Source organism: Anopheles maculipalpis, chromosome 3RL (assembly GCF_943734695.1).
Source record: "Anopheles maculipalpis chromosome 3RL, idAnoMacuDA_375_x, whole genome shotgun sequence".
Classification (NCBI taxonomy): Eukaryota; Metazoa; Arthropoda; class Insecta; order Diptera; family Culicidae; genus Anopheles; species Anopheles maculipalpis.
In genome coordinates, this window is record NC_064872.1 from 7,422,013 (window position 1) to 7,448,209 (window position 26,197).

Consider the following 26,197-nt stretch of genomic DNA (forward strand, 5'->3'; position numbering starts at 1 on the left):
GCGCCAAATAGCAAAAGTAACGCCTTACCTGTCCATAATCGTGCTCCAGCAATTCCGAATCATGGCGTTTCTTGGCGTACATGTTGTGCGGGATGTCGTGTTTTCCAAACAAAACAAAAACTCCACGTACTCGTAACAAGAATTCCACCTCATCTTCCATCCATCCAGAGAGCAGAGGGATAATGTTTCACCTGCACCGTGGCAATAATTTTATGCACATCGGTGCATATATCATTTCATTTGTAGACGATTTATGTGCGGTAAACCTCCACTACCATCAAATTGCTCAAAAACCGATCTCTCGTCGCTGGCGCAGCGCCATCAAACAGTGACGATCGTTTTGTTGGACCGTTTGGTAAGCATTGGCGCATTGTTTCTGAACGCTCACCCGAAGACAGAAAACAAATTGAGTCGTAGGTGGACGCAAATTTATTATTTCATACCCGCGGGCACACCAGGAAGGCATCGCTCGGTTTCGATGTCATGCACACGGACAGTGGCTTTGGGTGGAGAGCATAATGCATTCTCAATAAACAGTTTTGCTCACAGTAAACGCTATTTCCTTCCAAAATCTCAGAACATAGCATTGAAGTTGGAGCCATAACTGGAATTTCAATCGTCACTGTAATATAGTAGATAGAAGAAAACCTGCTACTACTATGAACATCACTGTGAAGCACCCCACATAAAAATCTGATGACCCTTTAGCTAAACACTATGGGTTTTGGCTACCCAGGGTTGAATGCAACTTCGAGGTTCTACGAGGTATCCTAGTTGCTGTACCCTAGTAAAGTCCCATCGGTACCCCCAGTGCCCAGCGAAGACAAACAAACTGACACTCGGGGTTGAAGATTAATTACTCGCTAAACCAAACACACACACGCGTTCGACAGGGGTCACTTCTCGCGATTTACAAGAACCATGCGGTGGGAGTTGGGAAATTGATTTCCCACCGACAAATATTTGCTCCTGGGTTCGATCGATCTTCTCCCACACACAGCGACGCGCGGTGAATAATTCGATTTGGATTCAAGTACCCGCACCCGCTGGAATGACGATCATTAGGCCCCAGCTTACGTTCGTGCGTATGTACACCCACAAGTACCACGTAGACCTCCCAGCCGAATCGAGAGGAATTGGAAGGAAATCATAATAAATTGTGTTATGGCTGTGTGCCCATACTCTACTACTCACTGATCAATATCGTGACACTGCCGATCACAGACGACACACCGCGCGTCGATACCGTGCTCGTCCTCGTCCTCCTCCTTCACGTCCGAATGGTGATGGTGCTGGTGCGGTTCGCCACTTCCGTTACCACTGTCATCTCCCGGCTGATGGTGTCCGTGCCCGTTCGCCCGGGTACTGCTGCCGTTGCTACTTCGGCCACTGCTGTTACTGCTGCTACTGTTGTGATGATGATGGTGCTGCTCCTTGTTGTGACTAGAGTCAAGATCGTTCGAGGTATTGTACTCGTCCTCGTAGTTGTCGCTGTGCTGGGAACCGCCTAGAGAGGTGTCATTTTTTTTTTGTTTGGTATTTTCAACCAGCAAAGAATAAAAGAAAGAAAGAACAATACGAAACTTCATTAGCATAGCGATTCGCAAGTGAAAGGATTCTATTGTCCCAGCAGAGAGGACCCAGTGAACAATTAAACTTCAACTACAATTGCAATTTACATTTCAGTGCTGCAATAATGATAAATGTCCAATGTCCGAAAATGGACGCTTCCCAAGGTGCGCACAGCCTTCTGTATCAGGTGGTTATCGCGTCGTAGGTGAAAGAGCACCTACTACTACCCCATTCATGCACTGGATGCGAAAAAGAAGCGCCCAACAACACGCCAAACTAGCCCGAATCTATGCCCGACCGAGGGGTAGAAATGGAAGCTAGTTTCGGGAGGCCAAAAGATCGCTAGACAGATAATCGATCAACTGGCGGTATGCATGAAGCAATGATATACACCCTGACCGCTGGACCACTCCCCAATCCGGAGTACAAAAAAATAAAGGAAGACAGAAGGGAAAAAAATCCTACAGTAATAGTCTCTTGCCAAACGGGTATGATCGGTCTCTCGCTCACTGCTCCACCTAACCAAGGAGGCAAAAAAGCAGTAGTTTTGTTGATACAAACCGGTGACTGAATCGCATCAATCACTTTTTTCCTCCCTCCCATATTCGCTTCTTCTCACATTCCGCCCCCCTTCTGAGATGATCATCATCGTGTGGAAGGTTATGTGTGAGCTCAGTAAGAAAGCGATCGGCCCGAACCGAGTCGAGTCGTCCGCGCACTGGTCAAGTTCCATTCCGTAACACTGTGGCACCAACGCTTGGAGATCAAACAGAGACACAGAAGCACGGCACACACTCAGCATCCTACACCCCTGCAACGCTAACGGTACCGGTTGCTCCCATCGGTCATTTCCAAGGATTTGAACCACATTACTACACACCCGAGCGGTGCATGGTGTGGAGCCTTCGAAAAAAAAAAAGAAAAAAAATAAGAAACGCCAAAACTAATCTATGCCACACATTCCAACCGGAATTTCGGAGGAGCAGACACGAAACCAAAAATGATGTCTTCGCCGAGGTCATCATCATGCTCATGCACAGGTTGAGCAAACGTTTTCTTGAAGGAAAAAAAAGAGTCCTCCCCCCGTAGACGAGGAGTGGTAGGGTGTCGGAAAAGGGTTAAAATATCGACATCCAAAAAACAAAGATCGCCTCTCGTCGGTTACGAGAGACCATGGGGGTCAGGCTGGGAACAGTCTGTAATCAATCATTCCGATTCCGAAACGGAGGCCGAAACGCCGCCAGAGCTGAAGATTATCGGACGGAGTGAGTATTTTCTACCGAACCGACCCACAGAGTCATCCTTTGCCAAACATCATCGGTTCGAAGTTTTGGAGCACTAATTGTTTTTTTTTTTCTTCTTCATTCGGTTTGTACTGCAAACCACACAACAAACCTTGACACTATCCTTGACGGTGTGGCGGAGCTGATAATGTGCTGAAAGTGTGCAAATGCAGATCTTGTCTAATGAAAACAAATGAGCATAAGCACAATCACGTTTGGGTCACGTTTTTGGACAACTTGAAGTTCACGATTTGGATGTGTTTGACTGTTTTGTTGTCCGTGTCTAGGAACAGGACACACCAAGACCTTTTGTATACTCACGTTTGAAACTTTCACTAAAACCACAAGTCACACCAACCGGATACACACGTAATCGTTGAAGATGTACCGAGAAGACACTCTACTACTCTTCTCCGGAACTGGCGAAAGAACATCCGAACACGTCTTCACCTGAAACCCGATTGCCGGACTGTCCTGAATCAACGTCGCATCAAAGCAAGTCCTCGTCCTAGTCGTCTACCATCGCAAACACTCACACAAAGGGCATAAACCACGGACCACATCTCCACCCGCTCTGCAAGGACCTGTAAAACGCAGTCAATCGTATCGAGCGCTACTCCATAAGTCACGGTACAAGGGAGGGAACCCTAAAACCGTTCAACTCCACCGCGTGTGGAGGCGCTTCGGATGGGTGCACCGGCAAGAGACAACGAACAAAAGGAAGCTTCACTTACACACACACAGTCTCGCAGTGCTAGGACATGGTTGGTTTTGGTTGGTCACCCCAACCAAGGACCCTCTCGCGATCGTGAAACGAAACGGGAGAGATAAAAAAAAGCCTGTGTCTACCTGTTTCGCTCACACAATCATAACGTGTCGCACGATATGATAAAGGATAATAGTACAGGACGGCTCGCAGCGTAACGCAAACGGTCAACTGTGCTTTAGCGCTTTTCGAACGCTCAGGACCCGTCACACCGTGGCCGCATTTATTCACCTGTATTAGGGGAGATTGGTAGGGCGCTTAACGGAACTTCAATTCAATCGAATTTTCATATGAACAATAATTGGTTACAGAGGAAAAATGATGAGAAAATTGTCGTTTCTTATCATTAAAATTGTTTCGATTTTGTCCGGATCATTCGATTCCAGAGGCTTTAATGGTTGGGTGATTGGACGTTAAATAATAAACCTCCACACCGATAAAAATTTTATTAAATTGCAAAAAAATTGGTAGCAGAATTTTAGTATTCCGAATTTTTAAGCCCTGTGCCACCTTTCTGATAAGGATTCCCACGCAATTCATCCATGAAAGGATCCTGTTCCAAATTATGTTCCTCCAAGAGACCATATTGCACCTCAAACTTAAGGTGAGGGAAAAGAACGCACATAAAAATGGAATGCTTCCAACAGATGGTACCCAGCTTTTCTCAGCAAAGAAGGGAGAACCTTGCGACAACTTTGCCTTCATTCGGCCAAGGGCCCTCGGTCTAACTGCAAGCGTCAGATGGTGGCGTCGGTTTCTTCTCCTTCAAGGTATTGAAGCGATCGTCATCATCGGTGACTTACTGAAAACTGTTTTTTCCCACGAGGTGCGCTCTACCGTTGAGTAGTTGCTCGATGTTGTCTGTAAGAAAGGATCACTCATTCAACCAAGGAAGAGCTTCCTTTTTAATTTGTGAGAACTGTAACAATATTGCTTACGTGCCATATGGTGTATTGAGAACTATTTGAAACGACACATATTCGAGGAAGATATTTTCACGTCGACTACAAAGTTTTGTTTGTAGTATGTTTATAATCTAATATTTAAACTAGTCTCTATCTCGCATCTCGTTTCGTAACGGTTTTTCCTTAATGGATCCCATGTTGCAACGGATCACGGATTCCGACAGGTGTGTATTTCGTATGCACCCCCTTCTTCAAGAACCATATAGCATTGGTCCATAGAAAACCTGCAGTCAAATCCTTACTCAAAATTCTACCAACTGTTCCACGGAAATGCTGAAACCACAAACTTTTTGTGCCCAATTAGAAGAATCAGGACTTGACTCGTGGAAGGAAAGATTCAGCCTCAAGTAGGACATCTCTTTTGTCTGCATTTGCTAAACTAAACACAACCTCAAAAAAGAGTCATACTTTCCTTTTTATTCGCTAGAATAATTCAAGCCACGATGGTCAAGAATAAATCAAACGATGACAGATAAGGTCAGACCTCGTCGCCAGGCTAGTGCATAAGCCCTTGGCGGCAGGAGGTCAACACAAACGGCGCGTGCTGTCTTTAGTTTTTCCTCTCTACCGGAAGTAATCGCACAGGTCACCCTCGTGATTGCTCCCGCTTCTTCAGGTGCGTGCATTGACGATCGTGATCACCAACGGTCGAAACGCAACCACAGCCAGTTCCAGGCGGATGATTTCCATTCCAGATAATGGAACTGTCTGTGGCAGTAACCCTTGTTCAAAGGTTCTTTCCGGTTGGTGCTTGACCGTAGGCCGGAAAAAGTCAAACGAGCGCACGAGCAACGGCTTTTCGGACCCTGATGTAGTAACAGGATTTTACGCATTCAGATTTACCCCATGCGATTTAAGGATACACAGGACACTCGCAGCAATTAAAAAGTATGTTTTCGTTTTAGTTTGCCATCAAATCAGGAAAAAAATTGAGCGACGTTCACATTATTGCCACGTGACGAATTACATGTGAATTGAAACAAATAACTGGCAAGGCATAAGGTCAACTCAAGCGACAAGAGACTGGTTTTATTTAAGCTTAAAATTACCAGCAATGGCTTGGTGTGTCCTTTTCGTTTACTCCAATTAACCAGTCAATCGTATGCATGTTTATTTGTTACTTAAATTACCACTAGGAAGTACAATAAGCAATAAAAGCTGTAATTTATCAGCTAAGTAAAATCCTCCATAAAATCAGCTTGAAGCAATGTGACTTAATAATAATCTTCATTATCTGAACTCCAGCCGTAATCAGCCGGAATCAACACAAACAACAAAATTTTCTCGTGGGAAAATGAATGAAAAATAGATTAAGTAACCGTTTTCCCAACGATTGTTTCCTCCATGTAGCAAAGCTGTAAGAAATACGTAATGCTCATATTTGAAGCATATGGCACTATGCTTAAGACTAAAACAGGGGAATGAATAACTATCCCCAAGAAGCTAGTGATGAAATTTGTGTTCAAGAAAGCATGACGATTTTTTTTATAATTTTTTAGTTTCAAAAACATCCTATGTGGCAAGGACCTTATTTAGAATTTAAAAGTATTATTTAATTATCTTTACATTGTATTTCATTCTAAAGTAACTCACTAGTACCCCAGCGCCAAGCCAAGTCAAGTATTGCTGTCAACCATTTTCCACACACCTACAAAACATTAAATTTTTTTTAAGATCCTCCTGGACCTCCGAAGAAGAACTGCGTCCAACTGCAGCACAAAATTCGTTAAATGAATTTAAACTCATTCGTAACAGCACTACAACAATCCCTACAATTTCTCCTCTTGTCACACATAACTACATTCGCAAAGCCATGCATGAAACCCGGGGACCCTAAACAGATGCGGGTTTTCCCACTTTTCAATATTCCTCGGTCATCAGCCATCATCAGGCGTGCCGACCTTTGGCCGCTAGACTTGCATGCACTCGTCGGGACACCCCTTAAACTTACTGGCTGCTCATGCTGAATCACATGTCAATAAGTGTGTGGCTCTTGCAACCATACGAATGTCCTTCCAACGGGGAGTGATGGAAAATTAGTTCGAGAGTTTGTTCGCTAATGTGACCACCGTGGGTCGAGGTGGAAAAGCGCGAGGGAGGGAGAGGAAAATTATAATTTATGACCAAATCTCCTATCACCACTAGGAAATCACGTGAAATCATGTGAGATGCAACGGAACTGATACGGTGGGACGACTCGGTGACCACCATTCGATTGTCGTTACCCACACTACGCGCGGGCCACTACGGGGACCATTTCATTCCATTTTCATTACGCACCGAAATACGCTTGCGCCTGAAGTTAGATAAATGCAATTAACGAACACCATTGCATAACTTTGTTAACAGGACTTATCGGGTGAATTTTAAAAACTGAACGCCCTTCAAGCTTTCTCTTTGTTTATTGAGATGTATCTCGTCATAAACATGTAGAGATAGCATTAAGGATCGTTTGTGTCGAGCAGAAAATCAATCTGGTAATATCTAAATTATGTTACGATCATGGTTTGTGCTTCCTAAAAGAAGGTTACAGAAAAAAAGAACAAATACTACCTTTTTGTTTCTTCCTATCACTCTTCCCTTCTGAACCGTGTCTGGTGAAAACGAGCGTAAAAAGGGATCAACAGCAGCTACCTCAGATTACCGCTCGTTTAGGGCGTTTGTGAAAAAAATCCTAGCTGTTAATGATCGGTTATGGATCCGACAATGATGCACGCGCCCATCCAAACAGCGATGAACAGAAAAAAAAGATGATCCATTACCTTCTCTCTTTCTTTATCTCTCACGTTTCGTCTCTTCATTGTTTTTACCCACCACCGTCCGAAACCTTCGATCATTTGCGATGACATAATTTATCAATTTACACCCCGCAGCAAATAAAAACCCCAGGGAGAGAAAAACCTACTCAAAAGGAAGATGCACTCGTGCCGTTTTCCGATGTGCAGCTTTGCCGTGCAGGAGAAGCTACCGTAACGGTGTGAGCGCCCTTTTGCGTGAAATTATTATCCTTCCTCCTGTGTGATGTTTACCACCATTATTTGTCGCTTGCCAGGATTACACCCGGTTCGCAAATCACACCGTACAAACGAACATAATGTACGGTTCGACCCATCCTTAACCGTGAGGGCATATAATTGTAATCGAAAGATAAATAAAATGTTACAGAGTCACACTACTCTGGATCGGTCGGTTGAAGAGGGTGGGCAGAAGGAAAGTGTGAACAGAAAAGGCTGCCAATCATAATCCACCCCTATGCGGATCATGGCACGCACCGTGGACACAAACAGCAGCGGCACGCATTAGGACCCTTCCGAACATCGTGTCCTCGTGTGTGATGTAACTGTCGCTCGCTCATCAGATGATTCAACAGTCCTTTTGTGGTCCGTGGTCCACTCCCTGGTGTCCTTGGTAATGGATCCGACAGTTTGACGCACGCTCACCATTGCGAACATTAATCCTTTACGTCAACTAATAAACTGTCAGCTTCCAGTTTCCATCCCACTAACGCCATCCATAATCATCCGCTAGTGTAGAGCAGCGTAAAGAGGGAACAGTGGGCCTGATATAGATTCGACGTCATTGCCGAAAGGAATCGAACCCAAAAATAGAGGACAGTTGTGACCAACTGTGGTGGCAAAATCAATTAAACCGAAAATTGTCTGATCCAGCGTAAGGGTGTGCGTAACATAGTTCAAGGTCATAAGCGGGCATGGTTCCCCGGCTAACCCTTTATTTCATCCCGCAGCTCGCTTGTCATCACCCGGTCATCAGGAGTTCCGCTTGAATGGTGGTGACAAGCGTCACTGTTGGGCGATCGATCGGGTTAGGATGTGGGATGAATGATTAATAGATCGGGTGGCACATCCTACAGTGAAAGGATATTGATCTTCAACGTTTGCTTTATAGTAGTGATAAATGAACAGGGATTGTAGATAGTTTGCTGTGTAGTATGATTATTTCGAGATAATTCTCATGCTTTCAGCTGCTTCCAAATAGTCCTTCTTCAATAAATTGAACCAAATATAGGTAAAATTTTTTTTTTTGTTTTTTTCAAAATTTTTATACATTCCAGAAAAAAAAAACTGTAAAGCACATTCTCATGACATTATATTTCACTATTCAAAAAAACTTTGTCAACCAAACAACGTTAAAAAAGTTACCCCAGACATTGTGAGGCACACGTTTCACGCATCCCGATTACGATTAACAACTTCATCGGCACACATCCCAATCGTTTTCATGGTTGTCGTGAAATAGAGTTAATTATTTATCTTTCACAAAAAAAACGTGTGTAACGTTTCACGGAAGAAAAAAAAAGTTGCCCATCGAATCTGATCTCACAGCGCAGCAAAGAGGAATAATAAAAAAAAGTCCTTTATCTTATTTTATTTATGCAAAAAAAAATCACACTTACTAAATATAAGCACAAAAACGCGTGGCACCGACTGAAAGCTGGTGACACGAGCGAGCAACATAAAAAACACAGTAACTAATCCAATTTGCATATGCATGGCATATGCGGCATTAGAAGAGAAGGTCGATTGACTCGTGGCTGCATCTACACGCGCTGGTTATGTAGGCTCAGCGCTAGATGGCGCTGTACCTGTGGCGCTGTACCACCTGGTACTGATTCACGAAACGGTAGAGACGCGATAATCATCTAATCGTGAGGATTAATATTATTCCCTTTTATGAGTGTATCAGTTTATAGTTTACAGTTTTTTATTCATTCACTGCATGCAAATATGATTAGTTGAAAATAATTGTGCTGCACACTGCACCTTTGGTCGCGCGTTGATAAAAAAAAAATCAAACACACTGGCACGTGCCAATCGTGCGGAAAAGAAATTGTTCTTCGGTGGGAGCTCCCTTTGAGGCTAGTTTTGTTAATCTTTTAATCCAGTTCATACACATTGCAAAGCTGGTTTTTGCATAATTCTCTTCAGGGGAGGTTCTTAAAAACGGCTGCCAATTAAAAGATCGTATCGTGTTACTTCACACCAAACGGAAATTTTAAACCCTTTTCTAAATAAACAATCACATCTGCATCTGCATACTCTGCGCTGATGAACTCGGTGTGATAAGACCCGTTTCTGATATCCCAAACATTTGTATTGCATGAGATCACCGAAAACACAACTTACCCGAGCCACGTTCGCTGCCACGCTCGTCTTGCCCATCCCGCGGATGAAGAGGAACCTTTGGTCGTAGCAACAGTTCCCTTCCGGGACTGATATCAAATATCACTTCGTACCACAGCTGAAAATAGATCAACAACGCGTCGGTCCAACGGGTCACCGATAGGGTAAAGGAGGAGAAAAGATAGAGAGAGAGAGAGAGAGAGAGAGAGAGAGAAAAGAAAAAAGAAAGCAACCATTAAACATAAGCATCCAGATTTTGGACATCAAACATTCGACACAGCAAACAAAGTTTCCGCCAAGACTCACATGACCATCTTTGAGAAAGTGTTGCACATTTGCTTCGGTTGGGCTAGAGGTGCAGCGTATGTGTTTCATCCAGTTCGTGGGTTCGACTGTTGCATCTAGCCAGCCTCGGATATCTATATCTATCACCTAAAAGAGGAAAAATTTAAAAAGAAAATGGTTAATGTTAAAAAAAATGCAATTCAAAAACAAGCAAATAAAGCGAGGAACTATTTTGAAGACGACGTACGCCGCAACACATCGAAAGCGCCACCTATTGGCTGCTCCCAGAAGCGTCATCATTCTTAGCGAAGACACACTGCAAAGCCATCTAGATCAGTTTATTCCGTTAAAATCAGACCAGATGCAACATCAAAGTTTCAGGTTAATTTGCATTATTACCTGCATGATGCATGTTTCGTTGCAATATTTGTGATAACATTCTTTTATCAACTATTTATCTTTTTCCACAGTTGGATAGACTAATCCCAAACGATGTCGATTGATAATTGTTTTCGACTATTTTTTTACTTTGCGATTCTGAAATATTTTCTGAAAACTTTTCTGAAATATTGCTCACAAAATTTTTGAATATTAGCATGTTAACACATACAAAAATCTACTTCTAAATCCTACAGTAGCCCAACCTATGGCAAACTCTCGTTTCAGGTGTGTTCCACAACTCAAGTTGCGCATGTCCAAGTTCCTGTCCCTTCGCATCAAAAACTTGTTTCTTATTCATTCATCGTATCTCATCACTTCCCATCTTCTTTGCTATCTATTTTCTTGATTCTCACGTATTTCCCTTCTTTCGTTGCCGTTCAATGCTGCCGTAGCATAGAAAATCCCGATAGCCATTGTCCAATCACGAACGAGCAAAGAGTCGACTTCTCCTGGACACACGATACGGAACGGAAAGGACATCATCCAATTCGTTCCTTTGCGGTAAATGTCTGTCTCCCTTTTTCTTTTCCTTCCGTTCACTATTCGACAACCAATCGTAAAGACAATCGTCCGATGGTACCGATTGACACGTACGCACCCGGTGTATCCTCACCAAGCATCAATAAAAGCGAGCCAAAAAAAATAAGCGTTCACAAGTCTCCAATTTCATTGTGTGCTGTTTCGAAAGCAAATTAAAATTTAATTTTCATTTCAAAAGCCCGGATTACAACACTGTTCCAGTTTTCTGCCTTCCACTGCCGGTACGGAACAAAGAAGATCTCATCAACAAAAATCGAACAAATCGGAGCAAGAGGATCCGATAATCCGAGGGTGTGAAGAAACGGATCCTGATCCCTGACATGGGCCGATAATGGGATGCTTGCCAAGGATTCGGTGGACACGTATGCGTATGCAATCTCTCGGCATATCTTGGAGTAGATTAGACTGTCACGGTAGCTCCGTTGTAAGCTCTTTGTTCGATGACACTGTCCTTACATGGAAAAAGTCGAGAGAAGGAAGCGTGTTTTGTAAAAAGACTGCTGCTATGGAAGCAGATTATAATAGTGGACAATTCGGAAGACCTAGGCAAGGGAAAAATGTGTGAATACATTTAATTTTGAAGAATCGAACAAAAAATACTGAGAAAATAACGTTACAAACCATTGCAGCTAAAGAATGCAAAAAGCATTCGTTCGTTTTTGTGTCCGAGGCGAAGGTCTTTTTTACAGATATTGGATCATTATTGGAATCAGTCGGGCAAGTTCATTTATTCCATAAAAAAAACCGTTCCCATTTTCTATCTTCACATCGACCGATTGGCACGTCCGATACACATAAACACATATCTTCTCTTCTCGGTCAATTTCTCTTCTACAAATCCCTTCGGAGATCTTCAAGATTTCGAATGGGAAATAATTAAACTTGTCTGACTCATACAGACAATTGCCGGTTTAAGGTGTCGGTAGGGTATTTAAAGCAGACCAAATCACACCCAGAACACACTGAGAGGATCCCTATGGGCAGATGCCTACCGTCCCAAACAGAGCGCACCACCAGCAAAAGGTATGGAAGGATAGGACGACCGCGTGCTCGTGGTCCCGACGAAAGATGATCTTCGTACGTGATGTTGTACAATATACAAGTGCCGCTTCATATCCCACGGATGCCTTCCATTCACCTACTTTTCGGTGCGGCGTGGCCAATGGATGAAACCATCGTACGTGAGCTATCATCGTCCGACGCATGGTTCCGTTTCGTTCTTTAACGATCGGGACACGACGATCGTCCGACATTGTCGAGAATTCATTATTCGCCCGGGGTCGGTCGAACATCATGGGTGATGGGTTTTTTCGGTTTGAAAAATGGGTCGATTCTTGGGGGGTTGTTTCCTTCCTGTGTCGTTTTTTTTACACTCCTTTCCTTTAGCTAAGTTTTTATGTCCAGTGGCGACGGACCTAATAGCCGTGACGGAGTGAAAATGTCGTTTGAGGCATACATTAACACATATTCACGTTTCGGAGGCAAAAGACGTACGGCGAGAGAAAACTGTTACTAGCATGTGTTGTATCTTGGAGAGATCCAAAGTTAGTCATATTTATACAAGATTTCTATATTCTAAAAACCTTTTAAAATGACATTTCATTCGTCCAAAAGTTCCAACAAGAACTTCAATGAAAACACGGCCCCTCTGTAGTACGATATCTCTCACACATTTTACTCAGCCATAACCACATAATGCACATCATTGAGTAGATAAGCCCATCAAAAGCAGCACCAAAGTCAAGAAGATAGCTTCCCTATCCGAAAAAAAAAGACAAGACTACAACAATAAACCACTCAACTCGACCTGCAACTGCACTCATGCTTGATGCAAAAAAAAAAACGGAAAGGGTGCGATGAACTTCTACTCTCCGAACATATGGCATCGGACAGACAGCCGAGCATTCGAGCACGTCGAGTATGTTTGTTTAGGCTTGAGCTACTTGAGCGGATAATGAAGAAAGTAACGCACCAGATAGCAACAAACTGCTTGACTTTTGACAGTCCCAACATCATCGATCTGTTTGAGAAACTCTTGCCACCATGAATAATTGGACTTCCCGCAAAGTTCGATCTTACTGCCGGGCTCTCTCTTTGCTTCGTTGAGAAAACGTTGCAGAGAAAACCTGCATTTCACGCTTAATTATAAACTTATTAAACTTGCTACTGATACCCTTCGCGGTCTAGACCCATGTGCTTCGATTTCAATCACGATTTTCTAAAATTCCACTATGGAACGAGAGGAAAAGCTGATAGTAAAATGGAAAATTTATGAGTCGTTTAATGCTTTCGTACTTAAAGGTTAATTCCTAGCATTTTCCACAGTCATGCGTGACTTCGTACTGCAGGGACATTACGAGCTCAAGAGTGACATACGGGACATCCGCCCCAACCAGCCAAACAGGCATGAAACATGTGTCCAAATGTTCATCTCGGGTGTGTTTGAATAAATGAGTGCAATTAATAGATGTCCAGACAATCTGGACACCATGACGTCGTCCATTTATATCAGACATTGTGCAACGAAGTGGTGCTGGGAACTTGCCGTGTGTGAAGCGCTCAGGCCACAATCGATTTGCATATCAATCTACCAAAAAGAACTGCCTCCGATAACGAGCACTCTATTGTTGAATCAAACGCCAGACATTGAGATCATCCACAAATGTCAACCAGCGCCGTACGTGTCAATCAAATGGCTGTCAATTTCGGATGACGATCCTTGGTCATCTCAATGTTTCGTTTTCAATTTGCATTAATAATCCTAATCGTATCCCTCTATCGTACTAATAATTGTTCAATAGTTGTACTGGGCAAACGTGTTTGCGGTTACTCCCAGCATTGATTATGGTTTTTGGGATAACGCTCTCAAGGACCTTACGATACATTAAAAATTCATACGACAGCGCACTTCAATTACCAATCGATTCGGGGGGAAACCAAACGTCAATAATCGAAACAAGGAATATCTATTCCATGAGAGTTTTTATGTGTATATGTCAGGACTACACCACAGAACGGTTGGCCGAAGGTCAAACGCTTCGAAGTGATTCCCTGGGTGACACACGCAAAGAAAATATGCTAATTTCCATTAACGAAGAAATAAAAGCAAGTAAAACGGTTTCCTTTTTCATTTGTCTTCTCTCTCGTTTGCTTATAAAAAGCGACAACCCTCAAGCAGAGTCTCTATATACCAAAAAAAAAGCAACCAACCCTTGATTGACTTCTGCACAGACTTCACAGAGCGAACGAAGCGAATCGCCGTTACGTAAAATTTTTGAAACCCCTCACAATAAACTGTTCTCGGTCTTCTGCAACGCGTTGTCCGCTCGTCTGTACCCCCAACATATTTCCCCCATTTTTTCCCATCTCATTCGGCCTGCCAAACCGCTGGTAAACACATCGCAAATCAACATCCTCCCCGGGGGTTGACCCGGGCCCGGAAAAGCGGAAGGAAAACATATTTAAAAACACTCCAAGCGTTGGTAATTTAATCAAAATTGAACAACAACCATTCCGACCGTGTCGTCCGTATGAAGTCGTTGGGACTTTCAGACAGAAAAGGGGATGATTTTTAGATACGGACGCGCTGCCTACTCAGTATCCCCGGCCAGTTTTCGGTAGGATGTCTTGAGGGCGTACCGGGCGTAAATAGGGAATCTGTTTTGATTCTCCTCCGGGGCATGATGCCATCGAGCAAGTGCGTGAAGCGGGCGTAAAAGCAAAAAGTGCGAAACCGATTGAAACATATTTCCCACATTAGTCCACATTCTTCCCCCTTACTAGATTGTTGGCGAATAAGGGATGGCACATTTTTCCCTGATAAGGGCAATTGATTTTCCCACATTGACTGCACATATCAATTGTGCGAGAATGTGACGGATGTGTTTGAAAGTGATCTAAAAGCGTGTCTGACTGATACGTTTCCTTCAAGAAAGCTTATTCTAATAGGAATCGAATGTCTTTGTGTTGTTCCTACAATTCTTGAACACTAATCATGAGTTGCAGATATTCTAGCAATTTTTCATCTCAATTTCATGCCTCGTTACACGGCAAAGAACAAACGTCACCTACTTATCTCCCTCTGGAGATCTCTGGAGCCCTAAGTGTCTTCCTTAAAGGTGACAAAAATGTTCATGCTGACGTGACAAAGAAAGCAATTCAGGAAAAGGTCTTTATTGCAATCATGCCGCCTGTAATTTCCCTGCTTCCAGCGAAAGGTGTCAATAATCGAACACTCTACAACACAACCGGTTTTGCATTGTTCGTTCTAATCCTTTTCGTTTCATATACCGGTGGTAGCTGGCCACTTCTGAAAACTTGCCACAAAAAAAAAAAAAAAAAAAAAAAACAGGACAGCAATGGGCCTTGCGGAGCCGGATCGGAGTTCGGCAGGTAGCATTAATATTCATTTCTTTATATCCTTTCCCGCCACCTTCAAGTGACCGGATGACAATGGAGGAAAAAGGACATCATAGCACTGTCTAACAGAAAACATTGAAACATAATTTTCTAAGCGAAACAGCGAAGGAGAACAGAAGTTCATTCATTTACATTTAGGCCTGCTGCAAATTCTTTGCGCCTCTAGTTCGCAAGCGAGTAGAAAAACTCGGGAAATAAAATATCACAAATTCACCCAAATATGTAGTTGCCGTTTCTTTCACACCAGCATAATCCTTCCGACACGAAAGACCGCTCTCATACACTCACCCCTTTTGGAAACCGTTTCTCCTCCAGCCCAGTACGTCCATGTGTCAATCATCAAATTCACACCATTCCACTTTTGCGCACGGAGAAGCAACAACAAGGACTTCAAATTGAAATTTACTGCCCCAACCTCAATATACCGTTGGGTACCTTTGGTTAGGAGGGTTTTCGGAACTAGGAATAGGAACCTCCGCAGGATCACGGTTCACAGATCACACGAGATATGATCTACTTTTCCATCACAAATCGGCGTGGTTTTACGGTGACAAACAAGAAACCCTGGAAAGCACCCTTCATTGTAGCTTGAGCCTCTATGATGAGGCTACTGTCGGCTTCTTCTCAATTTACGCACCCAGCCAATAAAAGACTCCTTTCTAAGCGGCAGAAGCGGCCAAAAGGGACAACTCATTTACACCTGGACGGGTTGGAAACTACGGGAAGCGTTCGTTGGTTCGGTGTGCGTTTTGTACCGAGACACAAGCATAAGGAAACGATTAGAGAGTTCGTGAATCTTAGGGAGAGACAGCAAAGATCATCAAAAACCACCTCAGCTAATTCGATTTTCAATCAGGAATCCCTTTTTTTTGCTGCTGTCACTTTCCAATACAACTTGAGGAAAAACAAGAAGGAAAGATCAAACCTGGATTAGAGGCTCGAATCTGTTTTCTCTTTTGAAGATTGAGGCTCTGTGGATTAATAAAAGGACAAGAAACATTTGGGAAGGCTTGTCGCTGTCTTGTGATAGATTTGTCACTTGGTTTCCCTCAAATTGGCCGTGATTGGGAGTTTGGAAGCGCTACCGACATTGATGATGGTTAATTAAGGGGATGTATCACCTATCAGCCATAAAATAAATCTGTTCTTCGGATTCTAGTTTAAAATATTTTGAAGAATGTTTCTTTTTTCAATTCTAAATTCGTGAAATACAAATTGGACGTTCTAGGTGATTCTTTTGCAGCTGGAACAGAAACGCTGCCTTTAACGCGCCATTTTTCATCCCCTCGAAATTTCCTCTGACGTGTCAATCATTTTTTACACATCTGAAGACGAGTTACCCAACGATGTCTTCTATAAGAAATCCTCACAGTTCAACGAAGACGCTTGTTGGACACACCAAATGCTAACTGCTGGTCACCTAACGTCAAAGCTGTCCGAAAGTTCATAATTAGCATTAAAAAGGGTGCTTCAACTTCCTACAGTAGCAGCGAAACTTACAAAATCCCTTCATCGTTAAGAAAAGGACATCGATTGATTGAATAATGGTAACTAATGTCGACTACTTGTTAACTGACGGTCCCACTACATAGTTTAAAAGCGCGCCAAAGAAATAGCGAGATTGACCTACAGCAATCAAAAGTCATAGGCTCGTATAAATATAAATATCAAGTTACAGGTATTCGACCCCACCACTTGTTACTTGGTCTTATATCATAACGTTCAACTGTCAATCAAAATATTGTACTGAGGAAAGCAATGCTAACCCCTTGGAAAAATAAAATAAAGGAACATAAGATGTTCAAGAAATTTCCAACGGTTCTTTTGGCTTCAGCCAGGGTTTATATACTCAAATATTCTTTGAGGACATTTAAAATTTTAATTTTTATCTCAAAAGACATTTAACACATTTAATTTACACACAAAACCCCTCTTCGTAACTTCCGTTGCAATCTGCTTAAAATGCGTATCCGCATAACCCATGTTCGTAATTTCATCAGCATGCTTCCACCAACAATCAACAGCCGGTCCACATGCTACCGTGATGCTGTGCTGATGAGAATAAATGGCGTCACATTTTGAGGTAATTAACGCAAAGCTTGTGTCGATTTATCGAGGCGTAAATTATTTTTCATCCCTATCATCGTTCTTTCCAGATTTAGAAGGAGAAGCGCGAGGACCGACGAGGTTGGTAACTAATTAAAATTTTAGCACTGTGACAAACCTACAAACCCACCCATCCAGTTGGTTCTGGTTCATGAATAAACGTACGTGAGAGGACAGAAAGAGCTGTCCCACTATCAGCCAGCGCACCGCTAACGGGAGCGACCGTCAAGTGCGAAAAGTTTTGTGGACTACTCTTACAGTGAAAACATAATTAATATTTCACTCTCATCACGTATCACGGGGAGCAGTAGTCGATTGTCCAGCCACAAACTAGAAATATCAAAATCGCTTTGATGTGTGTGAAAGCTGTCCTTCATGCGGTAAATAACCTCTCGCTCGGCGTTCTATCAAATTCTGGCTGTGTTTGTTCAAATTCAACCCGTTGGAAGGTTCCTGGAATCTTCCACGCAAAATGTTTTTCGATAGTACAATTCATATCAACGACACACAGAAAAAAGCGAGAGAGTAATGCACACTGCAACAATAACCTTTTTTTCCCTACCATGCTACTTTTCCGTTTATGATGAATGCAGAATAAAAATTTAAAAAAAGACTCAATCCTCTACCGTACATTATCCTCAGCTGGATGCACATGATATTTTAAGCATAAAATTTTAATCATAATTTTATTGCAACTTTTTAATTTCTCCGGTGAGAGTTTTTTTTTGTGGGCAAGAATTGTATGGAACATTTTTTTTCTCTCCCTCTCTTAGTACCGACAAACTTTCAACCAGTAAAATAAGCATTAAAAGCATCAACAACTGGTAAATGCAAAAAGAGAGGAAAAAACGTCCTCTCGTAGCTTTATTGTTCATTTAACTCTAAATAAAACTTGCGTTACCCGTGTTGTCCACGATTCAGGGTTTGCCGAGTGATATGAAGTGCAATGACGAGACGCGCGGGATTTTGGTCTACGCTCATTCCAAATTAATTTGTCAACGGTATTAATATGTTGGCAGAGCACATTTATAAAAGCCAGCACATATCAGGATATACGTCTGGAGCAGCGTAATGAGGTTGCGTCCATCCGAATGCAGCGAACCACAAAAACACTGTTCATAGGTAGATGCATTCGGTATACAGTTGGGGGCTACGGAATTTATTTGAAAATTGCAAGGATTTAACAGTTTGGTTTTTATTCAATTGTCTGTTTTCCTCATCTTTACTTGGTTTGTTCAAATGTTAAATCAAATTGTTATTTTAAAGGAGTTTTCTGGTTCTAAATTCTAAGTAATTGATAACGGAGTTCTCTAGCTTATACGAAGTGGCCAGTATCAAATCTCATACAGAACGTCTCCTCATACGATAAACGGTGGTCAAGAAAGTCAACCATCCCATGGAATTATCCAGAAAAAAATAACATCTTGCAGTCATTATGGTTGAATATACCGTTTAAATCCATACTTTCTTCAAGCTTCTAAACTACTTTACCAAAAATTCCGAACAACCTGTCCTTGTTCCCAGACACTAACCTGCCCATCAGTTTTACGCTGCATTAAGTAGCTCAGCCTTTAGCAAACCTAAATTTACGACGGTAATAACAGACAATGTCCTAGCTTCCTTCCACCTTTGCCATATCCGGAAAACGACAAGACAAACGACGAACCTCAGGCTGGCTGGCGAACGAGCTATAACCAAAAAAAGAAGCCCGCTCCTCCAAAACTACACTTTTACTGTCCAGCGTCTGTCGATGCGAAGGAAAAGAGTCCCTTTCCGGGTCTGTTTGGTAGCCGGGACAAAGCAGAAAAAAATTTACAAGAAATACAAGCAACTGCACGCCTGTATGCTATTTCTTTTTGCCAATTTCTGTCTGTTCCTTTTTTTCAGGGGTCCGCATGTGACGACAGGCGAACCTGCTTCGAGCATACCACGATCGGTCATCTCCACTCGTTCATATTTTCGTTTTCAGCAAAACCACTGCCACACGGGACAGTAGTTTTTCATCCCCAATTCTCGTATATTCTGGGGAATTGGTTTTGTTTCGGTGAACGACGGTTCTTTTAGCTCCTTGCTTTACCAGCACACTTAAACCCGGTACAACGGATAGAATAAAACGGGGGAGAGATCTGTACTAGCAGCTAGCAGGAAGCGAGCTATATCTTAATAAATGTGCTTGTGTCATGTTGCGGTGATAGTACAGGTTAGTGTCTTGATTTGCCGTCCGCACATCCTCACCGTGGATGCGGACCAAACTTCTCCAACCTCAGAACATAAAGCCGAGTGGCAAAAGCAAACCTTCTTCCCATTCCACGAAACATGCTACCAACTTTACAGCAGCAAAGAAACAAAAGGGAAAACTTGGTGAAATAGAACGAAGCGAGGGAGTTCAGGAAATTTATTACATTATTACACAATTCATTCTTCACGAACCGCTTGCTCTTTCCTTTGCTTCATGGGGTTTCCCGGAAAAAGAGCCAGCACCGATTAGTATTGCCTGAGCCTGAGTAGGGTAGCCAGTAGCCGGGAAGAGCCTAAGACAGTTTATGCTTAAGCTATCAGGATGTAAGAAGATTTCCCCTTATGTGTCTATTTAGCAACCGGTGTTAAGTGAGAACGAATTTCTCTTAAACACAGCGATAGCACAGCAACCCCTCGTACCGCTGGCGTACGAACTGTATGACTGGTGTGAGGAGGTCAAGTGCGTGCTACTGACTGACTTGATATTGCTTTATGATTTATCGTTTATTACTTTTTATGAGTGCGTGTATGTGTGTGTCCGTGTGCTTACTTACTTCCCAGGAAACCCAGGAGGGTTCTTCTGCTGGATGGAGCAGTCACGTCCAACGCCATTTGCTATTAATTAGTTGCATGTTTGTTGATGTTTCTTGTGCCGTCAATCTTAACAGCTTTTCGAATCGAACTGCTGTAAGTAGCCGGCTGCATCATTCAAATACTATTGGAAAGATCACACATACTTAGACATTTTGTTCTAGATTATTCAAATTTGATACCCCAAAGAGAAGTCAAAGCTTTCAATCGATACGTCAAAGTTCGGCCAACTAGCGACACCATGGGAAATCAGAGCTATTTGAAGGATATTGTAATGTAAGAGTCATCTACGCTCTATTATAAATATTATGATTCAACCAATACCGATAAGCCTATTACACAATTCTTCAATATCCACTAGACATCCAATCAATTAGATGTGATCCACGCCATTCCGAATGAATGTTTCTTCACCATTCTCATCAATAACCGATTCGCGGATGTCGCCACTCAACCGGCACCGCCATCCGGTGCACCGGTGGTAACATAAATCATAAATCTCATACGCAAGCAATCAAAAACAATACATACACGCACACTCGTACACTCAACAGCACCATCATCCCGGGAGCATAAATGATTAAGCAATAATAATAACAGTGACGTGATCGTACACCACCGACGCCAACGATGATGATTACGACTGCAAACCATTTTTGCTATTTTTTATATCCCTCCTCTTACCCATACGTCACCGTTAGATCTATTCCCTGGGCGTAAACATTCTCGTGCACAATTTTACGCACGATTACGCCCCGAATCCATTGGCAACAGACGCGCGCGCAAACCATCCGCAAAACTTGTGTGACGGATGTGGAGATGCGCACAGTGCGAAGCCGAAAATTGGTTCGATAATCGAGCGTGCGAAAGACATGCCCAATGAGTGATTATCTAAAGTCTACGAATAGAAAAATGCCTATCATAATTCGTCTGGAGGATGTGCCTAACCGCGTAAACAGAGTGGTTTGAGTGAATGATTCCGGTTAATGGTCAAAAGACAATCGAGCGATTTAATGATAAAGTCAATCATCAGCTGAACGCTATCCCCTTAAAGATAGCCGTGGCATGAAATGTCAACCCGCTCCAAAGGTAAATCCCGCTCATCGATGACAGTCAATCAGCTATCATCGCTCAGTGAACACCTCGTGTCTTGAGGAATCGATCATCTCCACGTACATTCACAATTGAGCTCACCATCGTCGGGAGGTTGAGTAAACAGTGGCGATAGTCATTATACCGTATCAACACACCTAACGCCATCAATAAATGACCATTTTGAAGGGAAGTGTAAAAAACAGAGACTCACACTGACAATCTTATCCTCTAGCCGTTAAATCGTCTCAACCCTAGAGCCCTCTATATCTTATCCTGTACTGTCCCAGTGGATTCCTTCTTTCGCTATTACACACCCAGTAAGTGGCTCGTGCGCAACACAATGTGTGTTGTGACACAATCGTTTATCTCCAAACTGTCACCTCTGTCCCATTTGGTTTCTATTTTTCCATCGCAATCGATGCGACACAATGTCCGTCATCGTCGAGATATCGAGAGACACACCGGACATTTGAATGAAGCGAGTGGGCGAAACCCTAAACGAATCGGGGACTCACCGAAACGGCCGGGTGGGAATCCCTTTTCGGGACGACACTCGGGCCAAACAAAACTGGAGCAAAGACTCGAAGGTGCGCTTAAGCGGAATTAAATGAAGATCGATAGCAATCTCCGGGAGACCTGGACTATCAATCACCTAATGATTGGTCACTAGGTTTTTTTAGGTGCGTCGTTGGAACTCCTCGAGTGCACAATGAATGGTAAGCGGACAGCCAAAAGAGCATGTTTTTACCTATGTGCGACTTGCTGTCAAGTAGCGCCATCTCACAAACGATGAATTAAGTCACCGGAAGGAGATCGATGTCTGTCGTGTCTGACTATCTCCGGAAACACCTCGGTGAGGTATGAAAGAAAGTTGATTCTATTGTTGTGCAATCGGATACAGTCAGCAAGCAAAAATGCTGGACACGTAAATAGGCTCGTCTAGACAGAGGGAACCATCGTATCTACCTGGATCTAGAATTCCTATTCCTAAACAAATCGTTTCAAGAATTTGTCCAAAGGAGAAATTCTTTTGTGACTCTTTTCTCTTACAATATCTCCAATCCTTATCCCTAGTCAATTCTACAAACAAAAACATCGTTTGATGAGACGATTATTAAGGACATCATTCTTATAACACCATTGACTTTGCCCTGATGACATAGCAAAACATTTATCGAAACTTCAAAATGTGCGTACAAAAAAAATTAAAATACAATAAATGCTGATCTGACACTTCAAACCAAATGCGAACAGATTCAAGAGACCATGAACATATCAATTTGTTCTACTGAGTTCTCTTTTTGTTACAAATGTAAGATGCACGTAAATATCCTCTCCTAAATAAGAAAAACAAATATCCCAACATTATTGTGCAATATGGCACCGCAAAACAAAAAAAAAGATCAAAGATAAAGCATTACACATCTCGGCAATAGCACCCTCACGAAGAGGCTTAACGAATGGTAAAATACCTTCCCACAAAAAAACAGCATATCACGATCATTAGTACAAACAGCACACCATGTCAGTGATGCATGTAATCCGCACACTCGTCATCGGCAGCAAAGCGCAAACCTACCCGTAAGAGGGTTCTCTTCAGCAAACAAATGTGTGGCATTGGCAAAAATGGTACTACCGCTAAATAGATTAAACTTATTTGCCAGTAATTGTGTGGTGTAGTACGGTCGTTATGCTTCGTGTAGCAAAAAAAGAGCACAGCACAACAGTCACCGATTGCCCCGTAGCAATTATTGGGCGCAGAAAGTGAGAAAACAATCACAAAAACGTCGTCGACGACGACGAAGACTTTCGCCAAAAAAGTCGTTTAAAGTGTGAAATCATCATCACACATCCTGGGGATCTCATGGAAGCTGTTATCTTAATGATGCATTAATATTGCTTTTGATCCTTCCCGGACGCCGGTGCTCTAAACGATGCGGAAAACAAAACGAAAAGAATCACTTACCTCCCATGCGAACCGTCGATCCATCGGTTCCCGTAGCAGCTTGCCAACGAACGGACCGTACTGCGTACCTTTGGGGATGGTTTTGAGCGCCACGACCGATCCCGTCTGGATGTCCAGATCTGGTGGTGGTGGTCGCTGTAGTCGTGCCATCTGTAGAAGGAACTGTTCCGCACTCTGTAGCTGGCGGGCGAAAGAGATGAGGTTAGTTTGTAGATATTTAAGTTGTCCTGGTGAAGTTCTGCATCGGCTGTACAAACCTTTAGCCGCTCTCGAACATCGTCGACGGTGGGTAGGAGGTGATGTTGCAGGGATGTTGGCAAGCTAAAGTCTGCCGGTCCGTGATCGTGATGTTTACTCATCGGTACCACCTGCAGCCCTGGAGGCACTTCTAGATTGACGGGTAGTCCACGGGATGCGTCCGATTCGTCACCACTGATGCCTAGAAGATAGGGAGTAATTTCTTGTTAATAATACGGATATTTCAGCGTTAATCAACAATTCAAATAAAATATTGTGATTAGTCTATTTCTTTATGAAATTTAGTACATTTAAGCCGTACTATCAATATATAAAAACATCTGCAGGAATTAGAGCATCCAGTGGTGGATCAAGTGGGTGGGGATACAATTTTGTCCAGTACCATTTTGTATACCAGCAAGAATTTCGTCTCTAGACATACACTAGTAGCGATTGTTTCCAAAAATATACGACGAATTTATATTGCGTCACTTTCAAGTCACCGGACCCAAACAGAAAATTACTTCACCCCTCGTCCTGCACAACTCTTTAACCCATCCCTAGCCGCAATGTAGTGTAAACACATTAGCACGAATGTTTCCCACTTGTCACTCGGGGAAAATTATTTTACGACCATCTCCAAATCATCGAAATCTCTAACGTCTAGGCAGCATTTGCGTCTATGTATTCTAACTTGTGCCTCACCAGTTTGTCTTAGCGCAAGATAATACGATGCCCTGTTGTCGATTGCTTTCGGGCGTCTGGCGTTTTGGGTCCGTCAAGACGGACAAGACTGTGACACTTGCGATCATTGCGGTACAGACACGGGCACGCACATGGCCCGCCGGTTCTCGGCGATGAGATTGCGGCTATTCATAATTGATTTTTTCCATTTTCCTAACCAACCAAGATTGTCACCAGCAACGCACAACTAAACACTTGAGAGCCGTTCGTTGGATGAGTGGTTTCTTCCACATAAATTCCAGATCCATCTCTGACACAACTGACGATTGTTTTCTAAAGACACCCTAGAAGTGGTATTTAAATCACAATCCATGACTGACCTATTTATCCCCGCATCAGCATCAATTACAAAACGCTTCATTACAGCACACCAAACTTGCATCTGGGCATTGATCTTAAAGTCAAGCTATCGGTTTTCCAAAACTGAACTTCAACACACACACAACACCTTCTCTAAAAAACCCCTTTTCGCTTCGAGCTGTTAAATTTCTCGGTGCTGATTGTAATGAAACCAAACAAACGGCACGAGCCATCATCGTTATCCCTTGTACTGTGTAACTTATCCGATTTAAATACCAGCCGATTAGTGTAAACTAATTTTATTCTAATTTGCCGACAATCGGCCACTCGAAATCGCATGCAAAAGCGAAACAACAACACATTTAAATATCATTTGCAGGCAAATGCCAATTGAAGGTAACTATTGCGATCGGGGTCCCTCAGGAGAAACTTAAAACCTTCTTGTGGACTTCTGGAAGAAGAAAAAAACCGGAACTACCAAGAAAACAATCAGAGGCGAATGAGAGGGATATAGGGTTCCTTGTAAATGGTTTAATCCTGCGTGAAATCGGATCTCAGATCCGCTGATCTGTGTCACCGGGAAGGATCACCGGTAGGAAGCAGCACAAGAAAATTCGGAAGCAAAAACACACCTAAAAGGGGATTTGAGGCGCTGAAGCCGAAGCAACGCACACTATAACAAAAAAATCAGACCATTCCTTCTGATCGGAGGACAGTCAAAAGCAGCACAAACTACCCATATCAAAACGAACACGCAAAAAGTATTAAATTTAAAACCAGAAGAAATTGCACCACACGCACGCACAAGTCGCACGAAGCTGGAGAGAAGTGACCCCCTCGAAAAAATTGTCAACCGTACCGTAGTGGGCAAAACATGGGTAAACATTTATCGATGCCCGTGGCAACAGATATATTTAACGTCTTCATTTCGGTTACCCTGGGTGTCTGTTTTTAATCTGGTGGAAATTGTTTGTTTAGCCCTTAGATGTTGCGAGCCTCTTTTTTCGGGCAAGATGGCTTCAAGGATTCTAAGGCACATGCTTTTTTTCAGGGGTGCAAAAAGCCAATTACCTCAAGGCGCTTCTTGAGGAGTATCCCTATGTATCCTTCCTTCTTCCTAGGGCTAGCTAACACCTCGATCGACCTCAATCGGGTTTGAAGGATTAAGATGCCTAGTTGTTGGGATTTGGACGAACAAATTGGAATCATCTTGAGAGCAACGGTTTTTTCGCCGATCAGCCTCGAGATTCAAAGGTCTGCACATCTCGAATTTCTTCCCAAGAATCGATCGTTGCGAATCTGTTCCCTAGTGTCCGATACAATATCATCTTCACCAAGCGCAACGGCACGCAGCATATTTCCTATATGTGAAACCCGAAAATGAATGAATAACAACACTGTTGCTAAATAATGTTGCGGACGTGCCATGTCACCAAAAACCATCTTTCGCTCTACAAAACAACAATATCTTTTTTTCGGGGGACATTGGAACTTTGGACTCCTAAATG

At 42.8% G+C, this 26,197-nt stretch overlaps 3 protein-coding genes across 4 annotated transcripts in view; 1 reads left to right on the top strand and 2 right to left on the bottom strand.

Annotated features, from left to right (window-relative positions):
- The window catches only part of LOC126565385 (dual specificity protein phosphatase 3), a 471,876-nt gene that overhangs the window by 275,135 nt on the left and 170,544 nt on the right, over positions 1-26,197 (bottom strand). The window lies entirely within an intron of this gene.
- LOC126563889 (transcription factor hamlet) overlaps positions 1-26,197 on the bottom strand; it is a 90,606-nt gene that overhangs the window by 14,382 nt on the left and 50,027 nt on the right. For both annotated transcript variants that reach the window (XM_050220676.1, XM_050220677.1), the window contains exons 2-6: positions 23,666-23,847; positions 23,409-23,588; positions 10,034-10,159; positions 9,731-9,845; positions 1,195-1,507 (exon numbers count right to left, since the gene is read on the bottom strand). In XM_050220676.1, the coding sequence (XP_050076633.1) occupies positions 1,195-1,507; positions 9,731-9,845; positions 10,034-10,159; positions 23,409-23,588; positions 23,666-23,847 (916 nt within the window). The remainder of the gene's footprint in view (positions 1-1,194; positions 1,508-9,730; positions 9,846-10,033; positions 10,160-23,408; positions 23,589-23,665; positions 23,848-26,197) is intronic.
- The window catches only part of LOC126563978 (dual specificity tyrosine-phosphorylation-regulated kinase mbk-2-like), a 114,049-nt gene continuing 111,385 nt past the window's right edge, over positions 23,534-26,197 (top strand). Inside the window, exon 1 of the mRNA XM_050220860.1 lies at positions 23,534-23,545. The gene's annotated coding sequence lies outside the window, so the exon portion shown is untranslated. The remainder of the gene's footprint in view (positions 23,546-26,197) is intronic.